General features: G+C 40.9%; 1 protein-coding gene across 2 annotated transcripts; it reads left to right on the top strand.

Moving 5' to 3' along the window:
* The first annotated feature begins 22 nt into the window (after positions 1–22).
* EIF3L (eukaryotic translation initiation factor 3 subunit L) lies at positions 23–18,930 on the top strand. Of its 2 annotated transcripts, XM_060777018.2 has the most exons (13): positions 23–138; positions 2,511–2,559; positions 4,093–4,303; positions 5,102–5,181; positions 5,624–5,685; positions 5,836–5,905; positions 6,431–6,504; positions 6,625–6,796; positions 8,200–8,354; positions 9,952–10,122; positions 11,587–12,084; positions 15,365–15,445; positions 18,730–18,930. In XM_060777018.2, exons 1-13 carry the CDS (start codon positions 109–111, stop codon positions 18,766–18,768), a joined length of 1,692 nt encoding a protein of 563 aa, XP_060633001.1. In that variant the 5' UTR covers positions 23–108; the 3' UTR covers positions 18,769–18,930. The 2 variants fall into 2 exon arrangements, with proteins under 2 accessions (XP_060633001.1, XP_060633002.1); XM_060777019.2 differs by lacking the exons at positions 23–138; positions 2,511–2,559; positions 5,102–5,181 and having other exon boundaries at positions 4,141–4,303.
* Positions 18,931–23,662: the final 4,732 nt, after the last annotated feature.

Here is a 23,662-nt window from a genome sequence, read left to right as displayed (position 1 = left end):
GTGACGTACAAAGTGCAGACCGGAATTCTTTCCTTCCCACCGAGTCCTCGTTTCATCCGGCTGCTTGGCGTCGCGCGGCGGTTCCGGGCTGTCCTTCAAAACTCCGCCATGTCTTACGGGGCGGAAGATTACGATGAGGTGCGGCCTGGGAGCTTCTCTCGGCGGCGGGAGGGAGGGAGCAGAGCCCAGGAGGGACTGATTAAGGCAGCCATGTGGAGGGGGAACTGGGACTGAGATGGGGGCGGGGAAGAGGGGGGCCTATTACAGGCATTGCGAACAAGATATGCTCTGGGTTGTTGTAGGTTTTTCGGGCTATATGGCCATGTTCTAGAGGCATTTTCTCCTGACGTTTCGCCTGCATCTATGGCAAGCATCCTCAGAGGTAGTGAGGACCTCTGAGGATGCTTGCCATAGATGCAGGCGAAACGTCAGGAGAAAATGCCTCTAGAACATGGCCATATAGCCCGAAAAACCTACAACAACCCAGTGATTCCGGCCATGAAAGCCTTCAACAATACAAGATATGCTCTGTAAGTTTGTTGTTAAATTTGTATGTAAGCCGGAACAAATGCATTCTTTAAGTTGAACACCAGCCAAATATATCGCTTTGGATAACATATGGAAGGGTTTACACCTTTATGGTGCTTGTTATGCGGTCTGTGCTGTTGTTCAGAATATCTCCGCTCACTTTCTGTCCCTGTGATAATTGGTTTTTGAAAACATTTGGCTTCTTGTGGAAACAAGGATTGGTGATCATAGAATTGGAAGAGACCTCATGGACCATCCAGTCCAACCCCCCTGCCAGGAAGCAGGAAGATTGCATTCAAAGCACCCCTGACAGATGGCCATCCGCCACTGTTTAAAAACTTCCAAAGAAGGAGCCTCCACCACACTCCGGGGCAGAGAGTTCCACTGCTGAACGGCTCTCACAGTCAGGAAGTTCTTCCTCATGTTCAGACGGAATATTGGAGCCCCCGGTGGCGCAGGACTAAAGACCGACAGGCCACAGGTTCGAATCCAGGGAGAGGTAGATGAGCTCCCTCTATCAGCTCCAGCTCCTCATGCGGGGACATGAGAGAAGCCTCCCACAAGGATGATAAAACATCAAAAAATCATCCAGGCATCCCCTGGGCAATGTCCTTGCAGACGGCCAGAAGCAACTTGCAGTTTCTCAGGTTTCTCCTGACACGACCAAAAAAAATTTAAAAAAGACGGAACCTCCTTTATTGTAGTTTGAAGCCACTGTTCACCATCCTAGTCTACAGGGAAGCAGAGAACAAGCTTGCTCCCTCCTCCCTGTGGCTTTCTCTCACATATTTATACATAGCTATCATATCTCCTCTCAGCCTTTTCTTCTTCAGGCTAAACATGCCCAGCTCCTTAATCCGCTCCTCATAGGGCTTGTTCTCCAAACCCTTGATCATTTTAGTCGCCCTCCTCTGGACACATTCCAGCTTGTCAATATCTCTCTTCAATTGTGGTGCCCAGATCAAGCTTCAGTCGAGACACCTTTTCCCATGATAACTCTTTCAGGAGCGCATTTCCCTTCCAAAGGGTAGATTTCTCTCACTTCCCATTATCTCACTCCTGTCCTTAACTATGAGTTGTATGTAAATCAGTAATTTCTAACTCAGGAACTGTCTGTACAGTGTTCCTTCGCTATTTATTTATTTATACCGTCTCTCTCAGCCTGCCAGCCATTTATATTTGTCTATACCGTCTCTCTCAGCCCGCCAGCGACTTGGGATGGTTTACAATTGGTACCAATACCATAAAATACAATTTCAATATAATAAAACATTCAAATAATAAAACTATAACAGAATCAATAAAAGCATGTATCATTAGGGTCTCCTCGTTAAAAACATCATCCAATCACATCATCAAACCATTCCCTTTTCCTATGTCTGTTACACTGTATTTGCAAATGCCTGCTCAAAAAGCCAAGTTTTAGCTCTCTTCCAAAATGTTAAAAGGGAGGGGTCCAATCTGATGTCCTTAGGGAGGTCGTTCCATAGCCAAGTGGCCACCACTGAGAAGGCCCTGTCTCTCGTCCCCACCAGCCGTGCTTGTGACGAAGGCGGGACTGAGAGCGGGGCCTCCCCAGATGATCTTAAAGTCCTGGAAGGTTCATAAGGAGAGATGCGTTCGAACAGGTAATTTGGGCCAGAACTGTTTAGGATTTTATAGGCTAAAACCAGCACTTCACAGTTTGCTTCTAGCAGACTCGTTTTGTGGGTTTTTGAAAATATTAATAATAAATATTTACGTCCAGTGGAGGCCAGGGACCCCGAAAGTGTGGCGGCCTGAGGTGCAGCAGGGAAGGCCTGCCTCCCTGGCCTGCTGCTGCCTGCTTGGCTCCAGAAGCTCTGCGGAGGCCAGGAAGGCAGGCAGGTGCCCTTGAGATGGACAATCCAGAGCATTGAGTCATAACAGTTGAAGTGATGTCAAACCATATTTTGGAGATGCACAACAGGTGGACTGAACGTCTTTCCTTTCTTGATTTCCAGGGTGCCTATGATCCTTATACCTACCCAGGAGACTATGACACACACACCGGTGAGTTCTTGCTTCCCCTTTTAATAATAGTCCTGTCTAGAAATAGTTTTCTGCAAGGGATAAAAGTAACCCGAAATACTTCAAAATTTGAAACGTTTGGTACTAGTTACCTGCTTCTGGGTACATCTAGACTGTAGAATTAATGTAGTTTAGTAAAGGTAAAGGTTTTCCCCTGACATTAAGTTCAGTTGTGTCTGACTCTGGGGGTTGGTGTTTATCTCCATTTCTAAGCCGAAGAGCCAGTATTGTTTGTAGACACCTCCAAGGTCATGTCGCCAGCATGACTGCATGGAGTGCCGTTATCTTCCCGCTGGATGTAGTTTACCACCACTTTAACTGCCGTGGCTTGATGCTATGGAGTCCTGAGAGTGGTAGTTTTACAAGATATTTTCTGCCATGGGATTCTGGTGCCTCACCAAACTGCAACTCCCCATTAAAGTGGTGTTAAACTGCATTTATTCTATAGTGTAGACTCACCTTCTGGCTTTGAAGTGGTAGATATGGCACTCCTCATATCAAGATAGACGCTGGCAGGCTTCCCAGATATTTGTTCAGTATGCCAAATATAGGTATCTTATACCTTTAGCCTCTCTCCTACCTTGCATCTCATACATAACACAAGTTGTGAATTAATAATACACTAGGATCTGCAAAATGGCATAAGATGTGGTTTCACACAGAACATTATGCTTGTATTCACTTCATTCACAGATATTCCAAAATCCATTAAAAAACCCAAAACACTTCTGGCCCCAAGTATTTTGATTGCTCAACCTGTATAGAGTGGTTAAAGTGACAACTGGAAAGGGTTCTTATGAAATTTCAGGAGGTGTTTGTTTCCTGGTTGCAAGACAGTCAGCACCTCCTGAGAGTCCCACTTCAGTGGAAACATTAAAGGTACAGAAGCCCTCACCAGTTTCTAGTCTGGCAAGCATAGTAAAATAGTTCTACTGTTTCCTATGTATAATTCAAAGGCATTAATGGATGGGTTTGGGAAACAATGGTGCCACTCTCCAGAATTTGTGTGTAGTTTTGGCCACTTTGGAAACCCTTTGTTCATGGCTAAAGAAAAAGAATGGCTTTGTATTGAATGTAGTGACTTTGTACAAAGTTCAAACCAGTTGTTTTGCTTCTTTCAGTGTTGCCTCTTTTTGTTTGTAGTTAATAGGAAGATACAAAAAAAGTGTTTGAAATCCAGAACTCAGAAATTTTGATTAAACAAAGTAACCCCTGAACTACTAACTCCTGAGCTGGTTTATGCATTTGTAGCATGCCTCAGGTGCTACTTATATTTTTCATTTAACCTGAGGTCTCTTTACTTTATTAAACATAATGCTCCCAAATTAAAATAAGCAATTTACATTTTTCCATTGCTTATTCTCCTTGGGGTTCAGCTTTATTCATAGTAATATGTATCAAAATTTGGGGGGAAAATATCTAAAAGGTACTGACAAGTCCTCCAAGATTGGAATCCACACTGTTTTTACTTTATGCCTTCACATTTTTTGACTTTATCAATGTTATATCTCACAGGAGATCCCAAACAGGATCTAGCCTATGAACGACAATATGAACAGCAAACCTATCAAGTTATTCCTGAAGTAATAAAAAATTTCATCCAATACTTCCACAAAACTGTGTCTGATCTGATTGACCAGAAAGTATATGAGCTGCAGGCCAGTCGTGTATCTAGTGATGTCATTGACCAAAAGGTGTATGAAATCCAGGACATCTATGAAAACAGGTATGAATTTATTTTCCTGGGGGTTAAATAAAGGGCTGTGATTCAATCAGTTATATTAACTCTTGAGATGCAAAATGGGTGAGCCTAAGATCCACAATGATTTAAACTTAGGCCCCTTCCACACAGCTGTATCTACATTGAACTGGATTATCAGGCAGTGTGGACTCAGATAATCCAGTAAATAGCAGATATTGTGGATCATCAACCTTGATATTCTGGGTTATTTGGCTGTGTGGAAGGGGCCTAAGTTGGAAGTAGTTGAGGATTAGATAGCGAAGTTTCTGGTCAGCCTATTGAGTCCGGGGGCCCTTCCTCCATATAATCCAGAATATCAAGGTGGATAATCCATGACATCTGCTTTGAACTGGATTATCTGAGTCCACACTGCCATATAATCTAGTTCAATATGGATTTTATACATCTGGGTGGAAGGGACCTAAATCTCCAGTGAGCTTTCTTCTAGGTGGAGGCTCCTTCCTTGGAGGCTTTCAAACAAAGCCTGGATGGCCATCAGTCGGGGGTGCTTTGAATGTGATTTTCCTGCTTCTTGGCAGGGGGTTGGACTGGATAGCCCACAAGGTGTCTTCCAACTCTATGATTCTACGATTCTAGCTCTAGCTGTTAGAACCTGAGACTTTCTGGAGGGGGAGGGGGGAAGCTCTTTTCCCCTTCTTCTGAAGAGGTCTGTTTAATTGTTTTGATTTAAAACTTGCAAAAAGCAGAACAAGTTTTTAGATTGTTATCTATTATTTTTGAGTATATTTTGACCTGTCATTTCAACTTTTTTTTTGTATTTAGCTGGACCAAGTTGACAGAAAGATTTTTTAAAAACACACCATGGCCAGAAGCAGAGGCAATTGCCCCTCAGGTTGGAAATGGTGAGTATTTTCTATTTTTCTTTTCTGGCAAGCTTACAAAAATACAGCTTGCCTTAAGGAAAGTGTTATTGTGGCATGTGTCTTAGGTGAGCCAAAATGGCTTTGTTACAGTATGGAGCAAGTGTGTTTTAATTATTCTGAAGGTAGCTGCTTTAATGACGTGTTTTGTATTGTAATGCAAGTTTGTCCTGTAGGACAGTCTCTTTTTAGCCATGTTTTCCCAGGGAAAAATATACCAGTTTCATGGGTCCAGTTAAGGCTCTCCCAGCTCTGTCTGTTCCGTGCCCCCCCCCACACACACACACACACAACTCCACTGTAAAGTATGTCAGCCACCTTGAAGAACCCATTTAACAGATGGGATATTGACAAGTGGTTAGCCTGGTCAGTAAGAAATTATATATTATGATTATGGTAATAATATTTTTTTCATTTCTTGTAGATGCTGTTTTTCTTATTTTATACAAGGAGCTGTATTATAGACACATCTATGCAAAAGTCAGTGTAAGTATCGGCTTTAGTTTGTCCTTGAGTTGAACTCTGGGCATGTGATGGTTATGGGTGACTTTTAAGTCAGATGTTAATTCCTTTAAAACCCAGGCAGTTGAATGTGCAAGCATTTTTATCATCCTCATGCTTCCTTTTTTATTGCAGGGCGGTCCATCTTTGGAACAGAGATTTGAATCTTACTACAATTACTGCAGTCTTTTTAACTATATTCTAAGTGAGTTCCTAGTGTCTTATTGTGTATATATTATTTTTGCTGTTGTGAAAATATTCCAGGAATGAAATCTATTCAATTTGACCACCCAGTGTTACATTCTTGATCCCCTAGTTGATCTTTCATTCTTATTATTGGAACATTTTACAGTCTGGCCATATCTTATGGTAGTTGTCACCATAGGTTATTGGGTATTGTTCTGAGTTTTAAATTGGCGTTTTTATATGCTATATATTTTACTTTGTTGCATTGTATTGTATGTTTATTTTATGCTCTGTTTTAGGGTAAGCCACTCCTAGTCCCTTTGGGGAGATGGAGATGGGGTACAAGAATGAAATTATTATTATTGTTGTTGTTATTATTATTATTATTGACATCTTCTTTGTTAATGCTGTCATATTTAAATACCTAATTTTTTATTTAAAAAAATCATCTCTTTTCCTTTGTGCAGAATACCCTTTTCTTATGTTCCAGTCTGAATGCCTTTGGTTTTCCATCATTGCTCTAAAATTATAAATTCTTCTTTAGATGCAGATGGCCCAGCTCCTCTGGAACTCCCCAACCAATGGCTATGGGATATTATTGATGAATTCATCTATCAGGTAAAATGTTATTGCTGAGATTGTGCTTATCAGTTCTCCTCTTTAAAAACAACAACAATTAAACATTGTTCTGTGCCTTCAAGCCACTTTTTCTGTTATCTTCCTTCTCTTGTGGTGCAGTTCCAGTCCTTCAGCCAGTACCGCTGTAAAACAGCAAAGAAGTCTGAGGAAGAAATTAATTTTCTGCGTTCAAATCCCAAAATCTGGAATGTCCATGGTGTTCTCAACGTGCTGCACTCCCTGGTGGACAAATCTAACATCAATCGGCAGCTAGAGGTTTACACTAGTGGAGGTAAGGAGAAAAAGAAGACAGGAGTTTGTAAGTGAGAAGTAATCTTATCTCCCCAAGTTCTATCTTGATTATAGACCTTGAAGAAATTTCAGGGGTTTTTTTTTTGTTTTTTTTGTTTTTGCTGTGAGTGCTGTGTGTTTCAATAAAAATAGCAGAAATGGTTGAGGCTTATTATGGGTTGTTTCTGGATTCTCTTGGCTAAATCTAAGGACTGCGGTAATAAGAGATAGCTCTCCTCTTACGTATTTGAAAAATACATCTTAATACACACATCTCTTAGCTTACTTGTACTGTGTTCACTTTGTTTATGCAGAGTTTGGTAATCTGAATAGTCTTAACAGTCATCTAATGGAGCCCCTGGTGGCACAATGGGTTAAAGCACTGTGCTGGCAGGACTGAAGACCGACAGGTCGCAGGTTTGAATCCGGGGAGAGGCAGATGAGCTCCCTCTATTAGCTCCAGCTCCTCATGTGGGGACATGAGAGAAGCCTCCCACAAGGATGATAAAACATCAAAAAAAATCATCCAGGCGTCCCCTGGGCAACATCCTTGCAGACAGCCAATTCTCTCACAACAGGAGCGGTTGCTCCTGACACGACAAAAAAAAAAAATCTAATGGTTAGGTTTGACAAGTGGTTAACCTGGTCTGTAAGAAATTACGTTTTATGATTGTGGTAATCATATGTCCAAGATAAAATATGGATTATCTCCATCTCAGTACAGTCTTCAGCATGTTTCCTAAGGTGTAAGTATTGTTATGCTCAATGAGACTTACTGTTACATAAATTTAGATCTATACTCTATGGGTCCTTCCTCACAGCCATAGAACCCAGAATATCAAGGCAGAAAATCACATAGTATCTACTTTGAACTGGGTTATCTGAGTCCATGCTGCCATATATTCCAGTTCAAAGCAGATAATATGGGATTTTATTCAGCTGTGCGGAAGGGGATTTAGATTGTAATTGTTTGTATATTTTAAAATAAGAGTAATTTGAACTATTTATAAGTTTCTAAAACACAGAATAAGCTGTTATGTAACTTGCATGCCCAAAAAAAGTAAGATCAAGCAGAGTCTTTCATTCTCATAGTATTAATATATTCTGTGACTGCAAGTACAAAAACTTAACCCAAATTTGCAATCACAAATCCATAGCGTAGCAGTTGCTTCAAAATGTACTGTCTCCTTACAGTACAGTAGTGAAAATAGTAGTATGTTCAGTTCTGGGAAAATTCCTATTAGTATACTTTCAGTTCATGAAAAAAAAGTCCAATTAAACAGTTATCCAATAGCTGATTCTCTTTGGAGGTCTGATCAAGATAACACATTTCACTCTTCTGTCCATTTCCCTGGTAGAGTTCATTGAGGTCATCTCATATTCTTCTCTCTTTCATCTCACTAGGTGATCCTGAGAGTGTGGCTGGAGAATATGGCCGCCATTCACTCTATAAGATGTTGGGATATTTCAGTCTTGTGGGTCTGCTGCGTCTCCATTCTTTGCTGGGTGATTATTATCAAGCCATCAAGGTCCTGGAAAACATTGAGCTTAACAAGAAGGTAATGCCTACTCTAGTGTTAGATGGGAACATTTTTGTAACGAAGGTTTATCTGTTCCAGGGTATTTTTATTTTAAGTGTTTAGTCTTACGATTTTCAAAAGGGAGTGCATAGCTGATGATGTCCTGACATAGTTCTTCCTTTGCCATTATGTATATCAAATATAGATCCCTTGTTCCCACATTTAAGAGTTCTCCATGAAGGTATGTTGTGTGAAAAACAGATATTGTGGACAGTCATTTCATCTTCAATTTATTGCATAATCGGAAATGTAGCTCAGAAATTTCCTTATTTGAGAATTCTATTAGATGTATTTAACAGTATAAAAAGAGTTCTTCACAGACACTGTTATTTTAGGACACCTTCTATCTTCTCCTGCCATTTTTTTACATATCACCTGTATTCTCAAGAACCTAAGTGCTAGTTCATCCATTAATATCCTCTGTAATATCATCTTTGTCTTTACTGATGTCATTTAGTGAATCAAAAATGTATCATTTTTAGCAGGCATGGGTACATTTTCTAACTTAGGGGCCTTGTGTCCTGGTTTCTAGAGCAGCAAAAAATCAGTTTTCCCCCCACCTCCTCCTCAATGGGACACCCTTTGAAATCTTGAAACATGGTTCTCATGTTCCCTCTCTACCTTCTCTTCTCCCAGCTAAACATCCCCCAGGAGGAAAGCAGGAAAGAAAAAGAGAAGGAAGAAAAGGATGGAAAGAAGGAAGGGCGGAAGGGAATGGAGGGAGGGAGGAAATAAAATAGAGAAGGAAGGACGGAGAAAGAGAGGGAAGGAAGGAGGGAGAAAGAGGGAAGGAAGGAAAGATGAAAGGGTGGAAGGAAAGGAAGGAGGAAGGAAAGAGAGTAGGAAGGATAGGGTGGTGTGAGAGAGGAGGGCCTGATAAAAGAGCCCAAGGGGCTGTATCTGGCCCCCAAGCCCTGGTTTACCCATACCTGATCAACCTAGAAGAAGACTTAATTTCTTCCCCACACTGATGTGCAAATTGTCTGCTTTATATGCTACCTATTCTTATATACCTTTTATGTAGCCCTCAATCATAACTTTCTCCTCACTCCCACATTACTCTTTAAAAAAATAAATCAGAAACCTTAACATCTTATTTCAAATATAACATGAAAATTGTCTGAATAGAAACAAGCCACAGTTGTGCCTTCTTTACATTTGGGCTGTAGGAGTCTAAAGTGAACCACATGAAATCAGAGCATCATAATTGTTTTTCATCTTCCAGACTTAATAGTTCTATGATGCCATAATAAACTCGTTAAAGCTTACTATATAATTTAAAATGTAAATTGTGAAGCACTGCATGTTGCCTGGCCCTGCTTTATTGCTGTGACAGACTAACATGGCTGCCTTTGTTAGCATAAAATGGTGTATTGAAAGCCTAGTCCTGATTTTAAAAGATGCATAGGTGTTCTGTTCCAGATGATCACAGAGCAGGTCCTTGGTCTTGTGATCTGCTCTTCGTAGTAGAAGAAACCTGGGACAGCATCCTTTGACAGTATGAGGGAAGGGCTGTTCTCAATCATTATTTGAAAAGCAACCAGACTTCTCACAATCTTTTTCCTTCTCTTCCCAGAGTATGTACTCACGAGTGCCAGAATGCCAGGTCACTACCTATTACTATGTGGGTTTTGCGTACCTTATGATGCGACGCTACCAAGATGCCATTCGTGTCTTTGCCAACATCCTCTTGTATATTCAGAGAACAAAGAGCATGTTCCAGAGGACAACATACAAATACGAAATGGTACAAAGCATTTGAGTCATTTTTGTCCTACATAATGGGTGAACAATTGTCTTTGCAAACCCTTCTTTTGTAACTCTTTTACTGACACTGCTGGTTCTTCCTTTGAAACATATCACCCAGTTATTTCTGTGTCTCTACCCAGAAATATTTAACCGGACTTGTAGTGATGCAAGCCTGCATAGAAATACATCTGCTTTTTCTTGTACCTTCCAATATTGGAGACAGGTTGTTAAAGATGCAGATATTAAATAGTACCCAGGTTAATTCTGGGAACTGTTTAATATCATTTTAGCCTGTTCCAAGTACAGCTTAAATGATCTTCTAAGCACCCACATCCAATTCATCTAGAATGCAACTGATTGCATATTCCATGAACCGGTTTCTTCTTGGCTCATTGTTACCTGTTGGAATTCAGTCTTCAGTGATTTCTTTTTTGCTAATTTGACCTCAGTAACACTAGTGGTGTTGCTCTGCTTTTCAGTGCAATGATGCAATTTCAGAGTTGGATCTGGTTCTTAGTTCTGATCTTACCAAACATTTGTCCTGGTGTACTTTTTCACTAAGGTATATTAGCAGCATGGCATTCTGGCAAAAATTGCAATGGCATAAAATGCATTGCTTTCCCATTGGGTAGCACTGTTTCATTTTTAACCCTAGCTTTACCAAATTGTCTGAGGGCCCTTCCACACAGCCATATAACCCAGAATATCAAGGCCTTCCAAGTGTTTCGGACTTCAACTCCCACAATTTCTAACAGTCAGTAAGCTGGCTGGGATTTCTGGTAGCTGAAGTCCAAAACACCAGGATAGCCGAAGTTTGCCCATTCCTGATCTATCGATTGTCAAGGGCAGCAGCTTATTTAACTGCCATGCTGATTGACCATTGGTATTTTGAATCCCATCTGATGGAGTAAAATTGAAACTGACTTTTAAACATTTTGTGACTGTCTTAATAGGGTTTATGTTTATATTTTATAATGTTTAATTTTGTTGCATGGTTTTTTCGTTTGGCAATTGAATGTTTTGCCCTATGTTGGAAACCGCCCTGAGTCTTCTTGGGGAGATAGGGCGGTACATAAATAAATTATTATTATTATTATTATTATTATTATTATTATTATTATTAGGCAATCTTGATTAGCATTTCCAGTGTTGCATTGAACCAGTTGTCACTTCAGTAATCAATATAAAATCACTGCACTATACAAATATAAAACTAGGCCTCTGTCTGCATTCATAGATTATAATGGCTTATATCAGCTTTTGGTTTTAATTCTGAAAAATCAGACTGAGTTTCATTGTTGTTTTTCCCTATAAAAACCACCTGTAAACTTGTAGCACAAGTAAAAATTAAGTTGAAAATATAGTTGCTTGGTCTACTTACTTTTATGCTGGATTTGTTTTTATATGTCAGCCAAGTATTTTGAATTGCATGTTCTTAATGAGATCTCTTGGTATGTTGCAGATTAACAAGCAGAATGAGCAGATGCATGCCCTTTTGGCCATTGCTCTCACTATGTACCCTATGCGCATAGACGAAAGCATTCACCTGCAGCTACGAGAGAAGTATGGAGACAAGATGCTACGCATGCAAAAGGGTGACCCTCAGGTGTATGAGGAGCTGTTCAGCTATGCATGTCCCAAGTTCCTTTCCCCTGTGGTTCCCAACTATGACAATATGCACCCCAACTACCACAAAGAGCCTTTCCTGCAGCAGCTGAAGGTCTTTGCTGGTGAAGTCCAGCAGCAAGCCCAACTGTCCACCATCCGCAGCTTCCTCAAGCTCTACACCACAATGCCCGTGGCTAAGCTTGCTGGCTTCTTGGATCTCACAGAGCAAGAGTTCCGCATCCAACTGCTGGTCTTCAAACACAAGATGAAGAACCTTGTCTGGACAAGTGGCATCTCTGCCTTGGATGGGGAGTTCCAGTCGGCTTCTGAGGTGGACTTCTACATTGACAAGGTCTGTCTAGTTCCCTCTGTCAGTTCACTCCTCTGTACTCATTATGGGCAGCTTAATACTGTTTAGGCTAGTCACACTGAATGAAGGATGACTTTCTAGGAATTTTGTAGTTCATTCATAGCAACTTTATGGTAACTTTTGGCAAAAGTCATTCATTTCAATATAATGCTATAATCCATGGTTCCTGCTTCCATAGTTCAGAAAATTGGCTGCTGGGGTCATGCTGTACTTAAATAACGAAAGAAAATCATACTCAGTTTTCTGACTTGCCTGAGAGTTCTGGTCTCTCTTTTTCCTCTGGGAGTCTGGTGCAGAAACAGCTATTCGCATTAGCCCCATTTTCCCAAATGACTAACCACCTGAAGATGCATCATGCCTTTAAAGGATAGTGTAAGTGTACATATAAACCTTAAACATAATTCCTATTTTGTCTGCTTAATTGCAATTACAATGCAGATTGGAGACAGGTGTGCTTAGGCTGCCTGCATGTGTGCCTCCTCCTCCCTTTTAATATAACCTCATGTTAGTTTGATTCATGAACAGAATCATGTCTCAAGTACAGATGATGACAGTTAAAACACACTGTTCTACTGGTATTTTTCGCATGAAGGAAACATGAATATTGTGTTGTCAGAAGTTTTCATGGCTGCAATCACTGGTTGCGGTGAGTTTTCCAGGCTGTATGGCCATGTTCCAGAAGCATTCTCTCCTGATGTTTCACAGGCATCTATTGCAGTGTTGGGGATTTCTCATCGTTAGAAGAGGAAGGGGAGCAGGGAGCTGCTCAAGTCTTGGAGGGAGAGGAAGAAGAATCCGACAATGAGGCTTTGCAGGTGCCCACCTTTTTAAAAAGACAGAGGGAGTCAGAGAACAGACGGCAGTCAGCTCGATTCGCAGCTAAAAGATTGATGAGCTAATTGGGTGATGCCCTAAGCCCTCCTGCATGGGGTATAAATCAGAAGCAAGAGAACTTAGCTTTTCGCTGCTAACAACAACTCTGTTACTGCCGGAACTTTTTTGTGTTAAGGACTTCGTATTTTATTTTTATTTATCTGGTCAGGCAACCGAACAGGTGTATTACATTTTTGACAGAACAAACAAACAAACAAACATACAAAAGACACAGAGTTTGCAAGCTTGGTAGTTGATTAGGTGTCTTTTGACCAGAATCTGGCCACTTGGAGTGCTTCTGGTGTTGCCACAAGAAGGTCCTCCATTGTGCATGTAGCAGGCCTCAGGTTACATTGCAGCAGGTGGTCTGTAGTTTGTTCTTCTCCACACTCGCATGTTGTGGATTTCACTTTGTAGCCCCATTTCTGAAGGTTGGCTCTGCATCTCGTGGTGCCAGAGCGCAGTATATTCAACGCCTTCCAAGTCACCCAGTTTTCTGTGTGCCCTGGGAGGAGTCTCTCATTGGGTATCAGCCATTGATTGAGGCTCTAGGTTTGAGCCTGCCACTTTTGGACTCTTGCTTGCTGAGGTGTTCCAGCGAGTGTCTCTGTAGATCTTAGAAAACTATTTCTTGATTTAAGTTGTTGACGTGCTAGCTGATGCCCAAACAAGGGATGAGCTGGAGATGACTCTGCCTTGGTCCTTTCACTATTGGCTGCTACTTCCCGGCGGATGTCAGGTGGTGCAATACCGGCTAAGCAGTGTAATTTCTCCAGTGGTGTAGGGCGCAGACACCCCGTGATAATGCGGCATGTCTTGTTAGGAGCCACATCCACTGTTTTAGTGTGGTGAGATGTGTTCCACACTGGGCATGCATACTCAGCAGCAGAGTGGCATAGCGCAAGGGCAGATGTCTTTACTGTGTTGTGATCCCCAGGTTGTGCCAATAAGCTTTCATATGATATTGTTTCTAGCACCCACGTTTTGCTTAATATTCAGGCAGTGCTTCTTGTAAGTCAGGGCACGGTCCAGAGTGACTCCCAGGTATTTGGGTGCGCTGCAATGCTCCAGTGGGATTCCTTCCCAGGTAATCCTCAGAGCTCAGGATGCTTGTCTGTTCTTGATATGAAAAGCACATGTCTGTGTTTTAGATGGATTAGGGATCAGCTGGTTTTCCCTGTAGTAGGCAGTAAGAGCACCTAGTGCTTTAGAGAGCTTCTGTTCAACCATCTCAAAGCTCCCTGCTTGAGCAGTAATGGCATGATCATCAGCATAGATGAAGCTCTCTGTCCCTTCTGGCAGTGGCTGTTCATTTGTGTAGATGTTGAACATGGATGGGGCAAGCACGCTTCCCTGAGGCAGGCCATACTTCTGTTTCTGCCATCTACTTCTCTGGTCCTGGAACTCAACAAAAAAGCTCCTGTTTTGTAGCAGGTTTCCTATGAGGCAGGTGAGGTGGTAGTCCTTTGTGATATTATACATTTTTCTCAGGAGGAGGTGGTGGTTCACAGTATCATAGGCTGCTGACAGGTCTATGAAGACAGCTCCTGTGATCTGCTGCCTTTCAAAGCCATCTTCTATGTGCTGAGTCAGGTTCAGCACTTGCGATGTGCAGCTTTTGCCTTTCCTGAAGCCAGCTTGCTGTGGGATCAGGACTTCGTGATCTGTGCCTTATTGTCTGCTGATTTTGCTGGGACTTTTGCAAAAGACTTTCATTGGTGTCTGCAGTAAGACTTCCTTGTTTTCTTTTTCAATTGCATTTGCTTATTTTGTTTGCTGGAGTAAAGCATTTTTCTTTTACTTTCAATTCTGTGTTGAGGCTGTTTTTAAGAGCAAAACAGGACAGGCAGGCATCCTCAGAGGTTGTGAGGTCTGTTGGAAACTAGGCAAGTGGGGTTTATATATGCTTGATGCAAGTGTGAATGTTCAATTTTGACACCTTGATTAGCATTTAATGACAGTAAATAAAGAGCAACACTCAAAAGACAGCGGAAATCCAGACAAGAATAAATCAGGGCCAGCTAACAACTCCAAAGGATTCCCTGGGCAGTAACCAGTCAGGCTTTGAAGCTACAAGGCCATTAAATGCTAATTAAGGTGGCCAGTTGCAACATTCCTACTTGCCTCAAGCAGACAAAAGTTCTTTTTCCCACCCTGGACATTCCTAAGATATATAAACTCCACTTGCTGAGTTTCCAACTGACCTCACAACCTCTGAGGATGCCTGCCATAGATGTGGACAAAACATCAAGAGAGAATGATTCTGGAACATGGCCATACAGCAACCCATTATGAAAATTAGCCCTAATTCTAGGCTGGAGAGAATTTCATCCCCAACACTGCCCTGTGAATCGCTCCTGGCCTTTTATCTTCGACTATCTCTTGGCAGGATATGATCCACATTGCAGATACAAAAGTTGCTCGCCGCTATGGAGATTTCTTCATCCGCCAGATCCATAAGTTTGAGGAGGTAAGTTGCTGGCTGAACAACAGGACAAACTTATTCAATATATGTGTGTATGTGTTTGGGCGAATACGTGGAAATATGCAGAGATAGGTGCAGGTAGAGATAATTCATTTCACAATCACAGTTTATTTCTTTCCAATATACGGTATCGGTTGAAATGCAGTCAGAGCGGTTGGCTTTTTCTTCATGTTTTCAGCCAGATTTGGGGACACATTTTTCTGTAAGGAAATATGCGAACTGTTTAGAACAGATGATGCAATTTCAACACAGTAGCCTTGCATTTGCAGAAATATCCCATTGCTGCCATTTTTGTATGTGAAGGAGTCCTGTCTTTTTTGCCAATGGGTTTGCTCCAGTTCTTCTGCAGGGGGCACTGTCTCACCATATGCCCATATGAAAGAATGGAAAAGCTCTGTATGGAAAATGGCTGTAGCATTCTTTATAAAGCTTATTTGAGTGGCATGACTATGAAGCAGTGATCATGGGAGTATGAGTGGAAGTGACTAAATGGGTTGGTAAATCCTATTTTAAACTTCTGGAAGCCACCTTGGATCTCACCTTGGGAGAAAAGTGGGATACAACTTCAATAAATACATCTGTATCCATAATAAATGTGAAAATATGTGTGTATGTGTTGCTGGGGTGTTCACTTACACAAACAGGCTCCCACTCCTACAAATAGTTATAGCTTCCACTACTCAGTAGACACTAAAGGTTTTCCCTCCAATGACATTGCAGGTTATAGAGCATCGTAAACATGTGCAAGAGCCCTGTCAATATCTTCCACAAATGCCATACTGCCCACCACCACCCAAGTGAAGGCTTTCATACGGAGACAATGTCATTCTAGATTTTCTGTTTTTCCTCTATCACAGACATCCCAGTGTTTCTTATGCTCACCATTGATGTGTAATTTGCATGACCCCGACCACTTCCTCTCCCTCAACCCTTTCCTATTCTTTTCTATGGCACACAGCAAACAGAGAAATTGATCAGGAACTAACATTAGAGTGGTTTGGGGGGAATTCACCATGATTTATAGGTATTGTAGATACTGGGATTTATAGTTCACCTGCAATCTAAGAACAATCTGAACTTCACCAAAGATGGAATTAGGCAAAACTTGGTATACAGGACCCACATAACTAGCAAAAAAATCTGGAGTTCTTTGGGGAAAATTCACCTTGTTTTGAAGGAATTGTAGTTCACCTACATTAAGAGAGCACTGTGAACCCAAACACCAATGAATCTGGACCAAATTTGGCACACATACCTGATATGCCGAAATTTGATTACTGGAGGTGTTTGAGGGGAACTGTCCTTCCTTCCTGGGAGTTGTAGTTCACCCGCAACCAGAGAAACTGTGACCTCCACCGATTATGGATTTGGACCAAACTTGGCACACAGACACCCCCATGACTAACTCAAACTGCTGGAGGGGTTTGAGGAGACTGATTCACCGTAGTGGGAGTTGTAGTTTACCCTGCAGCCAGAGAGCATGCTGAACCCCATCAATGATGCATCTAGAGGAAACTTGCCCAACATAACAAACTTTAAGTACTGATGGAGTTTCTCGTGGTTAACCTGGCATGATGTGAGTTGTAGTTCATCCATAACCTTATGATTTTGTACAATTAAAAATGATATTTTCAAATAACGTGAGCATTGTTGGGTACCCAGGCTAAAAACCACTTTGGAGTTCAGCTCCCACATTCAATGTCCAGTTTGCATACTGGATATACTGGGTACAGAAAAATGGGCTTACGTTCTCTAGTAGTCCACACAGTTCCTACACTGTAGCATACATAGATAAAATACTCCATTCTTCCTTTACCAACAAGCTTAGTCACTTCTGAGCTCTTCAATTGTTAGCTATGGACACAAAGTAACTACTTAAAGACCTGGAGAACTCTCTTTTGTCATTAACAGTAAGGATGCAGGAAGGATTTATAAGACACCAGTAATGTTACAGTTCTGAATGCTTGCTGTATTCAGGGAGTACAGAAGGAATAGGAGAAATATATCGGTGGTTTCAGCCTGAAATTTAAATAGGGCTATCTACCCCGACCCAAGACTTAATTCCTCAAACTACGGTGGATAGATAAAGATAAAGGTTTCCCCTGGCATTAAGTCCAGTCACGTCTGACTCTGGGGTTGGTGCTCATCTCAATTTCTAAGCTGAAGAGCCAGCGTTGTCCATCGACACCTCCAAGGTCATGTGGTCACATGACTGCATAGAGTGCCGTTACCTTCCTGCCGGAGCAGTACCTATTGATCTACTACTCACATTTGAATGTTTTAGAACTGCTAGGTTGGTAGAAGCTGGGGCTGACAGCAGAAGCTCACGTCGCTCCTCAGATTCAATCCTGCAACGTTTCGGTCAACAAGTTTGGAAACTCAGTGGTTTAACCCATTTCGCCATCAGGGGCGCAGTGGGTTAAACCATAGTCCTATTTAAATTTGTGAAAAGCAGTCTAATGAGCAAAAGGGCTTGAGGAAAGACTCCCTCAGCCTGGTTTTATTTTTCCTAACTTTGGTAAAGGTAAAGATAAAGGTTTCCCCTGACATTAAGTGTAGTTGTCTCCGACTCTGTGGGGTGGTGCTCATCTTCATTTCTAAGCCGAAGAGCCGGTGTTGTCCATAGAGACCTCCAAGGCCATGTGGCCAGCATGACTGCATGGAGCGCCATTACCTTCCCACAGAAGCAGTTCCTATTCATCTACTCACATTTGCATGTTTTCGAACTGCTAGATTGGCAGAAGCTGGGGCTAACACCAGGAGCTCTCTCTGCTCCCCGGATTCAAACTGCCCACCTTTTGGTCAGCAAGTTCACAAGTCCAGTGGTTTAACCCACTGCACCACCAGAGGGTGATATTCTGATATTCTAACTTTGAGAATATCCGTTTTAAAAATTTCTTCTGCCTTTATAGTTTTTTTAAAAAAAATACAAAATACTGCTAAGCATCTCTTGAATGATAAAACACTTTTAAGGAATCTTGTCACTGATCATTTTGTTCAAACAGCCTTGGTAACTCGCAAGATATACAGGTTTCCATTGAATGCAGGAGACTGTGATTTGACCTCAGGTCTCTCCACCTCGGTGGAGAGTCCATGGGTCATGTTTAATTTTTCCACATAACTGAGCTCAGCATTTTGGCAGGATATGCCAGCACTTGATTAAGGGCTGCATAATTGGGGCTGTGGCACCGAAGTGTGTGGCTGTACGTGGGTGTTCCACTCCCCCGCCCCCAAATACTCTTCTAATTAGATGTCTGTCTCTCTTCCAGCTGAACCGCACTCTGAAGAAGATGGGCCAGAGACCTTGAAAGTCCTTGAATCCGTCATCAGGCTGCCTACTCTTTTTGTAAAGAGGGCAAGATGAGCTAAGAATTTTGGAATCTTCTATAACTAGCAGCCGTCTTTACTTGGATAGCAAATGCCTGAGCTCATACAAAGGACTAAGAAATGTAATTAAACGATTGAAATAATATGTGTGTCTCTGAATTTGTAATTCATTTCTCCCTTCAGGAGATAAGTTCCCAGTCTTCCAGCTTGCATTGATATTTTAGTTTAGCTTTCACTGAGTGAGAGATGTTGGGATGACTTGTAGGCAGAGCTCACAGGGGAACTGAAAACTGCATAATACACTTGTATGAAACTGGATTATTTATTTTTATTATTTATTTATTTAGAGCTTTTATAACTGTCTTCTCGACCTCCGAAGAGGGACTCAGGCTGGCTAACAGCAGAAAATTCAACACAAATATAGTAAGCATAATAGCATCATAATACATTAATACAAAATACATTAAAATACAGATCATACAATATCATACAATTACAAAAGCCAAGTCGTCAGAATAAATTAAACCCACATGGCTTCATATAACATGGCTTCATATAAATTAAACCCACATGGCTTCATAAGAGGCATATAACTGTTTCACTTCTCTAACAGTATACCACGTGCCACATCTCCTTCATGAACAATCAAGCAACAGTGGACATAGATTTATGTTTTTCTTGAAAATCATATATGTGTGATTTCACAGACGCCACAATGGAGAAACTATTGCAATCTTGAGTTATATCTTGCTAGCTCTTCATAGGTGCAATATTATCACAAAAACCCTCTTATTTAGTGTATATTGAACACTGACAGAAAATTGATATACTGAAATTTACATCCAGATTTTATTTTGCTAAATCAGTTATACTGAATTTGACATTGACTTTTTTTTTGCTCTTTTCAGTTTTATACAATGAAAGATAAAAGGAGGGGTCTGTTTCCACGTTCCTTCTATATGGAATAGAAGAAGCAAAAACTGTAATTCCATTGCTCACTTCCTCAGTTATTTCCTTTGAATTTGGGGGAAGTTGTTTCTGAGTAAACCTGAAACAGTTTGCAGAAACCAGAAGCAATTCTAGTCACAGCTTATGGTATGATCTTAACAATCTAAACAGATGAGAGAGATGGGCCCAAACTAACAAAATTAAGTTCAACAGGGACAAATGCAGGATACTCCAGTTAGGCAGAAAAAAATGAAATGCAAAGATTGGGGAATGCCTGGTTCGACAGCAGTACGTGTGAAAAAGATTTCAGAATCCTTGTGGATAACATGAACTAACAATGTCATGCAGCAGCTGAAAAAGCCAATGGGATTTTGACCTGCATAAATAGGAGTATAGTGTCTAGATCCAGGGAAGTTGTGCTACCCCTCTATTCTGCCTTGGTCAGACCACATTGGAATACTGTGTCCAATTCTGGACACCGCAATTGAAGGGAGATGTTGATAAGCTGAAATGTTTCCAGAGGAGGGTGACTAAAATGATCAAGGGTCTGGAGAAGAAGCCCTATGAGGAGCAGCTTAAAGAGCTGGACATGTTTAGCCTGCAGAAAAGAAGGCTAAGAGGAGATACAATAGCCATGTATAAATATATGAGGCAAAGTTATAGGGAGGAGGGAGGAAGCTTGTTTTCTGCTGCCCTGGGGACTAGGACGTGAAACAATGGTTTCAAACTACAGGAAAGATTCCACCTGAACATTAGGAAGAACTTTCTAACAGTGAGAGCTGTTCAGCAGTGTTTTGGAATGTGACGGAGGCTCCTCTGGAGGCTTTTAAGCAGAGGCTGGATGGCCATGTGTCGGGGTGCTTTGAATGTGATTTTCCTGCTTCTTGGCAGGGGGTTGGCATGAGGTCTCTTCCAACTCTATGATTCAATGATAGCCTCCACTGTATGAGTAAAGATAGTAGATATCAGGAGGCTCATGGTGTTGATGAGACAGTGTCACTGGAAGAACATGAGCAATTTGTTCAGGATTGTTCTATCTTTTTTCCTCCCTGAGAGAAAGAATGTGAAGCTGTGATAGAAAATAATTTCATTTGCACATTCAGTATGCTGGCACCTGTTGGCAAAACATTTGTGCCTTATTTGGGGGGGGGGGGCATCTTGAGCAATGCTCATACACAAACTGCAAGCCCTAAAGGTCTTGCCTGAGAAAATAAGTTATACTCCTCTGTTTAAAGATTCATGGCAAAGGAGCAAATCTTTGTCTTTCATTTATATTAGGATATCTGAGGAAGCTGCGTGCATTTTCTTTCATTTTCTGGTAGGTATTTATACATGATACATGCCGCAACTCTTGAAGGCATATATGGCTGAAAATGCAAAACAGCATTCTATTTAAAAAACATTGTGGCTGATATTAATGCTTGAGCACAGACATTTGCCAGACATTCATCCTAAGTGAAGATATTGCACATTGAGCTAACAGATGTACACATAGAAGTTTCAGGATTATAGGATCTTTTTTGTTGATGTCATGATTCTCAAGCATAAAGGTTGCCATGTCTTCATGATAACAGATAAAGAGGGAATAAGGTTGTTTTTATTTCTAACATGCATTAAGGCAGGAATGGACAAAAATTGGAATGAGACCTCTTGGTAGATAAATAAAACAATAAAATTCATTTATCCACTTAAACTAGGCTCCAGTGATATCAGGGGAGCTTATTTTGAAGTAGCCTGACTTTTAGATCTGTGCTTTTTAACATATGGTGGTAGCTCATCAGGCATTCTTCTCTGATCTCCCCTTTTCTCTGTCTTGCTGTTCACACGTGGACTTTTTAGAGAGATTTTGGGAGATTTTTACCTTGCCTGATACAGTATAAACAGGCACAGGCTGCAACAGTAGGATCAGCTAGAGTAGAATCCCACTCTTTCCCAGCTCAAGTTTTTGTTTATTGCAGATACATTAGTGCAATGGCACACCAAAAGTCTGTTTTTCACCATCCGTTCAACATGAATCGTTTGTTTGTTTGTTTGATTGATTATCATATTTATATCCTGCCCTTCTCATCCCGAGGGGCACTCAGGGCAGCTTACATGCGGCAACAATTTAATGCCATATAAAACAGACGACCAATTAAAATACACATTTACATTAAAACTATAAAAATTAAAACATCTTAAAATTAACATTAAAACCACACAGTTCAAAAACGTAATCAAGAACTATTCTAATTGTCAATTGTGCAATCTTCTAAACAAAAATCCTTCCCGCTAGCAAAGACTTAACAGAAAAGATAGAGTTGACTGATGTACAAATAGTTTCTAAATCGTGAATTCATTGTCAGAAGTTCTGTTCACTGACATGTCTCTATATCCTTGAATCCATTAAAAATTCCAATTCCCCCATTCTAGCGAAGTCAGATTATGTAATTTCTGCTTCTGACTTCATCTTTTCTTTTAAAAATGGCTCAGAACATTTATGTCTCTGCACATTACATAGCCACGACATGAAGAAAATGCATCAATACCAAACAGCAATAAATTTGGAAGGAGTGTTATTTATTAAAGTTGTTTATGTCTGTTTAAAAAAAGAGCAAGTGTGCATTGCAAGTGGCTGAAACTTGACTAAATTGTTCACACTCCATGTTGTTGTTTTATTAAAAGCCCTACCATGTAGGACTACTTTTGTGTGAATTCTAAAATGAAATGCAATTCTGCGGATTGAAATATTCCATCCAAGTGGATCATTTAGTAAACAAGAAACCATAAATTCAAATTATGGTTTATTGCTTGCTTGCAAACTGTGGCTTGTTTGCAGAGGTGGGTTCGCATATCATAACAAACAAGGTGTCAGCAAACCGCACCATGATGAGCATGTGGTTAACTTTTTAGCAGGTCTGATCAAACTTAACAGATGTAGTGAACTTGGCACAGTGTTTAATTATGGGAGCTGTACATCTTTCTGATAAAAGTATTGGGAATGGGGGAATCATGTGCACACTTGCCCAGAATGGATTTTTCTGCGTTAACAACAAGCACTGAAAACTTACAATAAATTTTCTTCACTCGCCACAGTTGCCCTGCATGAAAGAAATCGGACCAGTTGCTCTTTGCTGTGGGAGGAAAGCTGGGCTGCATCCAAGCCGGTGCCTGGCACCAACTGGAGCAAAAGGAATTTAGAGCATGCAGCCTCATGAACAAAAGTCCAGTTGTTGAAATGCTGCTGAAGTCTCTATGGAGCAACCTTACTTTTTAATTCCCATCTCCAGGCTGAGCTACTACGACAAAATCTGAAGGCTGATTGTAGCTGAGTGGGCAAAAACCAGTCCAGTTTGATTAGAGAGTTCTCATTAATGAGATATTGGAATTAGATTGCTAATATTACAAATTGATAGTGTCAATCACTCAGAGCAAAATATACATCCTAAAACAAAATCAAATCCAACTTAAACATCATACCATATGAGCCAAGAGGACATATTGTTGGCCGCTTTTTGAAATTGATTCTTGATCAATATATGCCAACTTTGATACCTGTGTGAGATTGGTTTTGGCCTTGGAGTTTTGGCAACCTGATATTCAGAGTCTGGGAAATGTACTTATTTGGACTACAACTCTCAAAATTCTTCAGGTGGTATAGTCAGATTGGGAAATTATGGGAGTTACAGTCCAAAAAACAACACTTCTCAGTTCTGTTAAATCTATGTTCCAGCCCAATGAAACACTTCTTTGTAAAGCAACTGTGTGGGATACAGGGATACTTTGCTAATGAGCACATTTAATGTTCCATTGATGTTAAGTCAAGATAGTTTGACTATATCAAGCCTCGTTTCTGTGTTACTTCTAGATTCCCATCTGCTTGGTGAGATCTATGTGTTCATCAAAGGTTGATGTTAATAGCAAATGACACAGATCCTGTTTTGTTTG

This window comes from Anolis sagrei, chromosome 5, assembly GCF_037176765.1.
Source record: "Anolis sagrei isolate rAnoSag1 chromosome 5, rAnoSag1.mat, whole genome shotgun sequence".
NCBI lineage: Eukaryota > Metazoa > Chordata > Lepidosauria > Squamata > Dactyloidae > Anolis > Anolis sagrei.
This window is presented reverse-complemented; position numbering and strand designations above follow the sequence as displayed.

Coding starts and splice junctions, on each gene's coding strand:
- EIF3L (XM_060777018.2), top strand. CDS start 109: ATGTCTTACGGGGCGGAAGATTACGATGAG. Junction 10,123..11,586: donor CAACATACAAATACGAAATG/GTACAAAGCATT, acceptor GGTATGTTGCAG/ATTAACAAGCAGAATGAGCA. Junction 12,085..15,364: donor TGGACTTCTACATTGACAAG/GTCTGTCTAGTT, acceptor ATCTCTTGGCAG/GATATGATCCACATTGCAGA.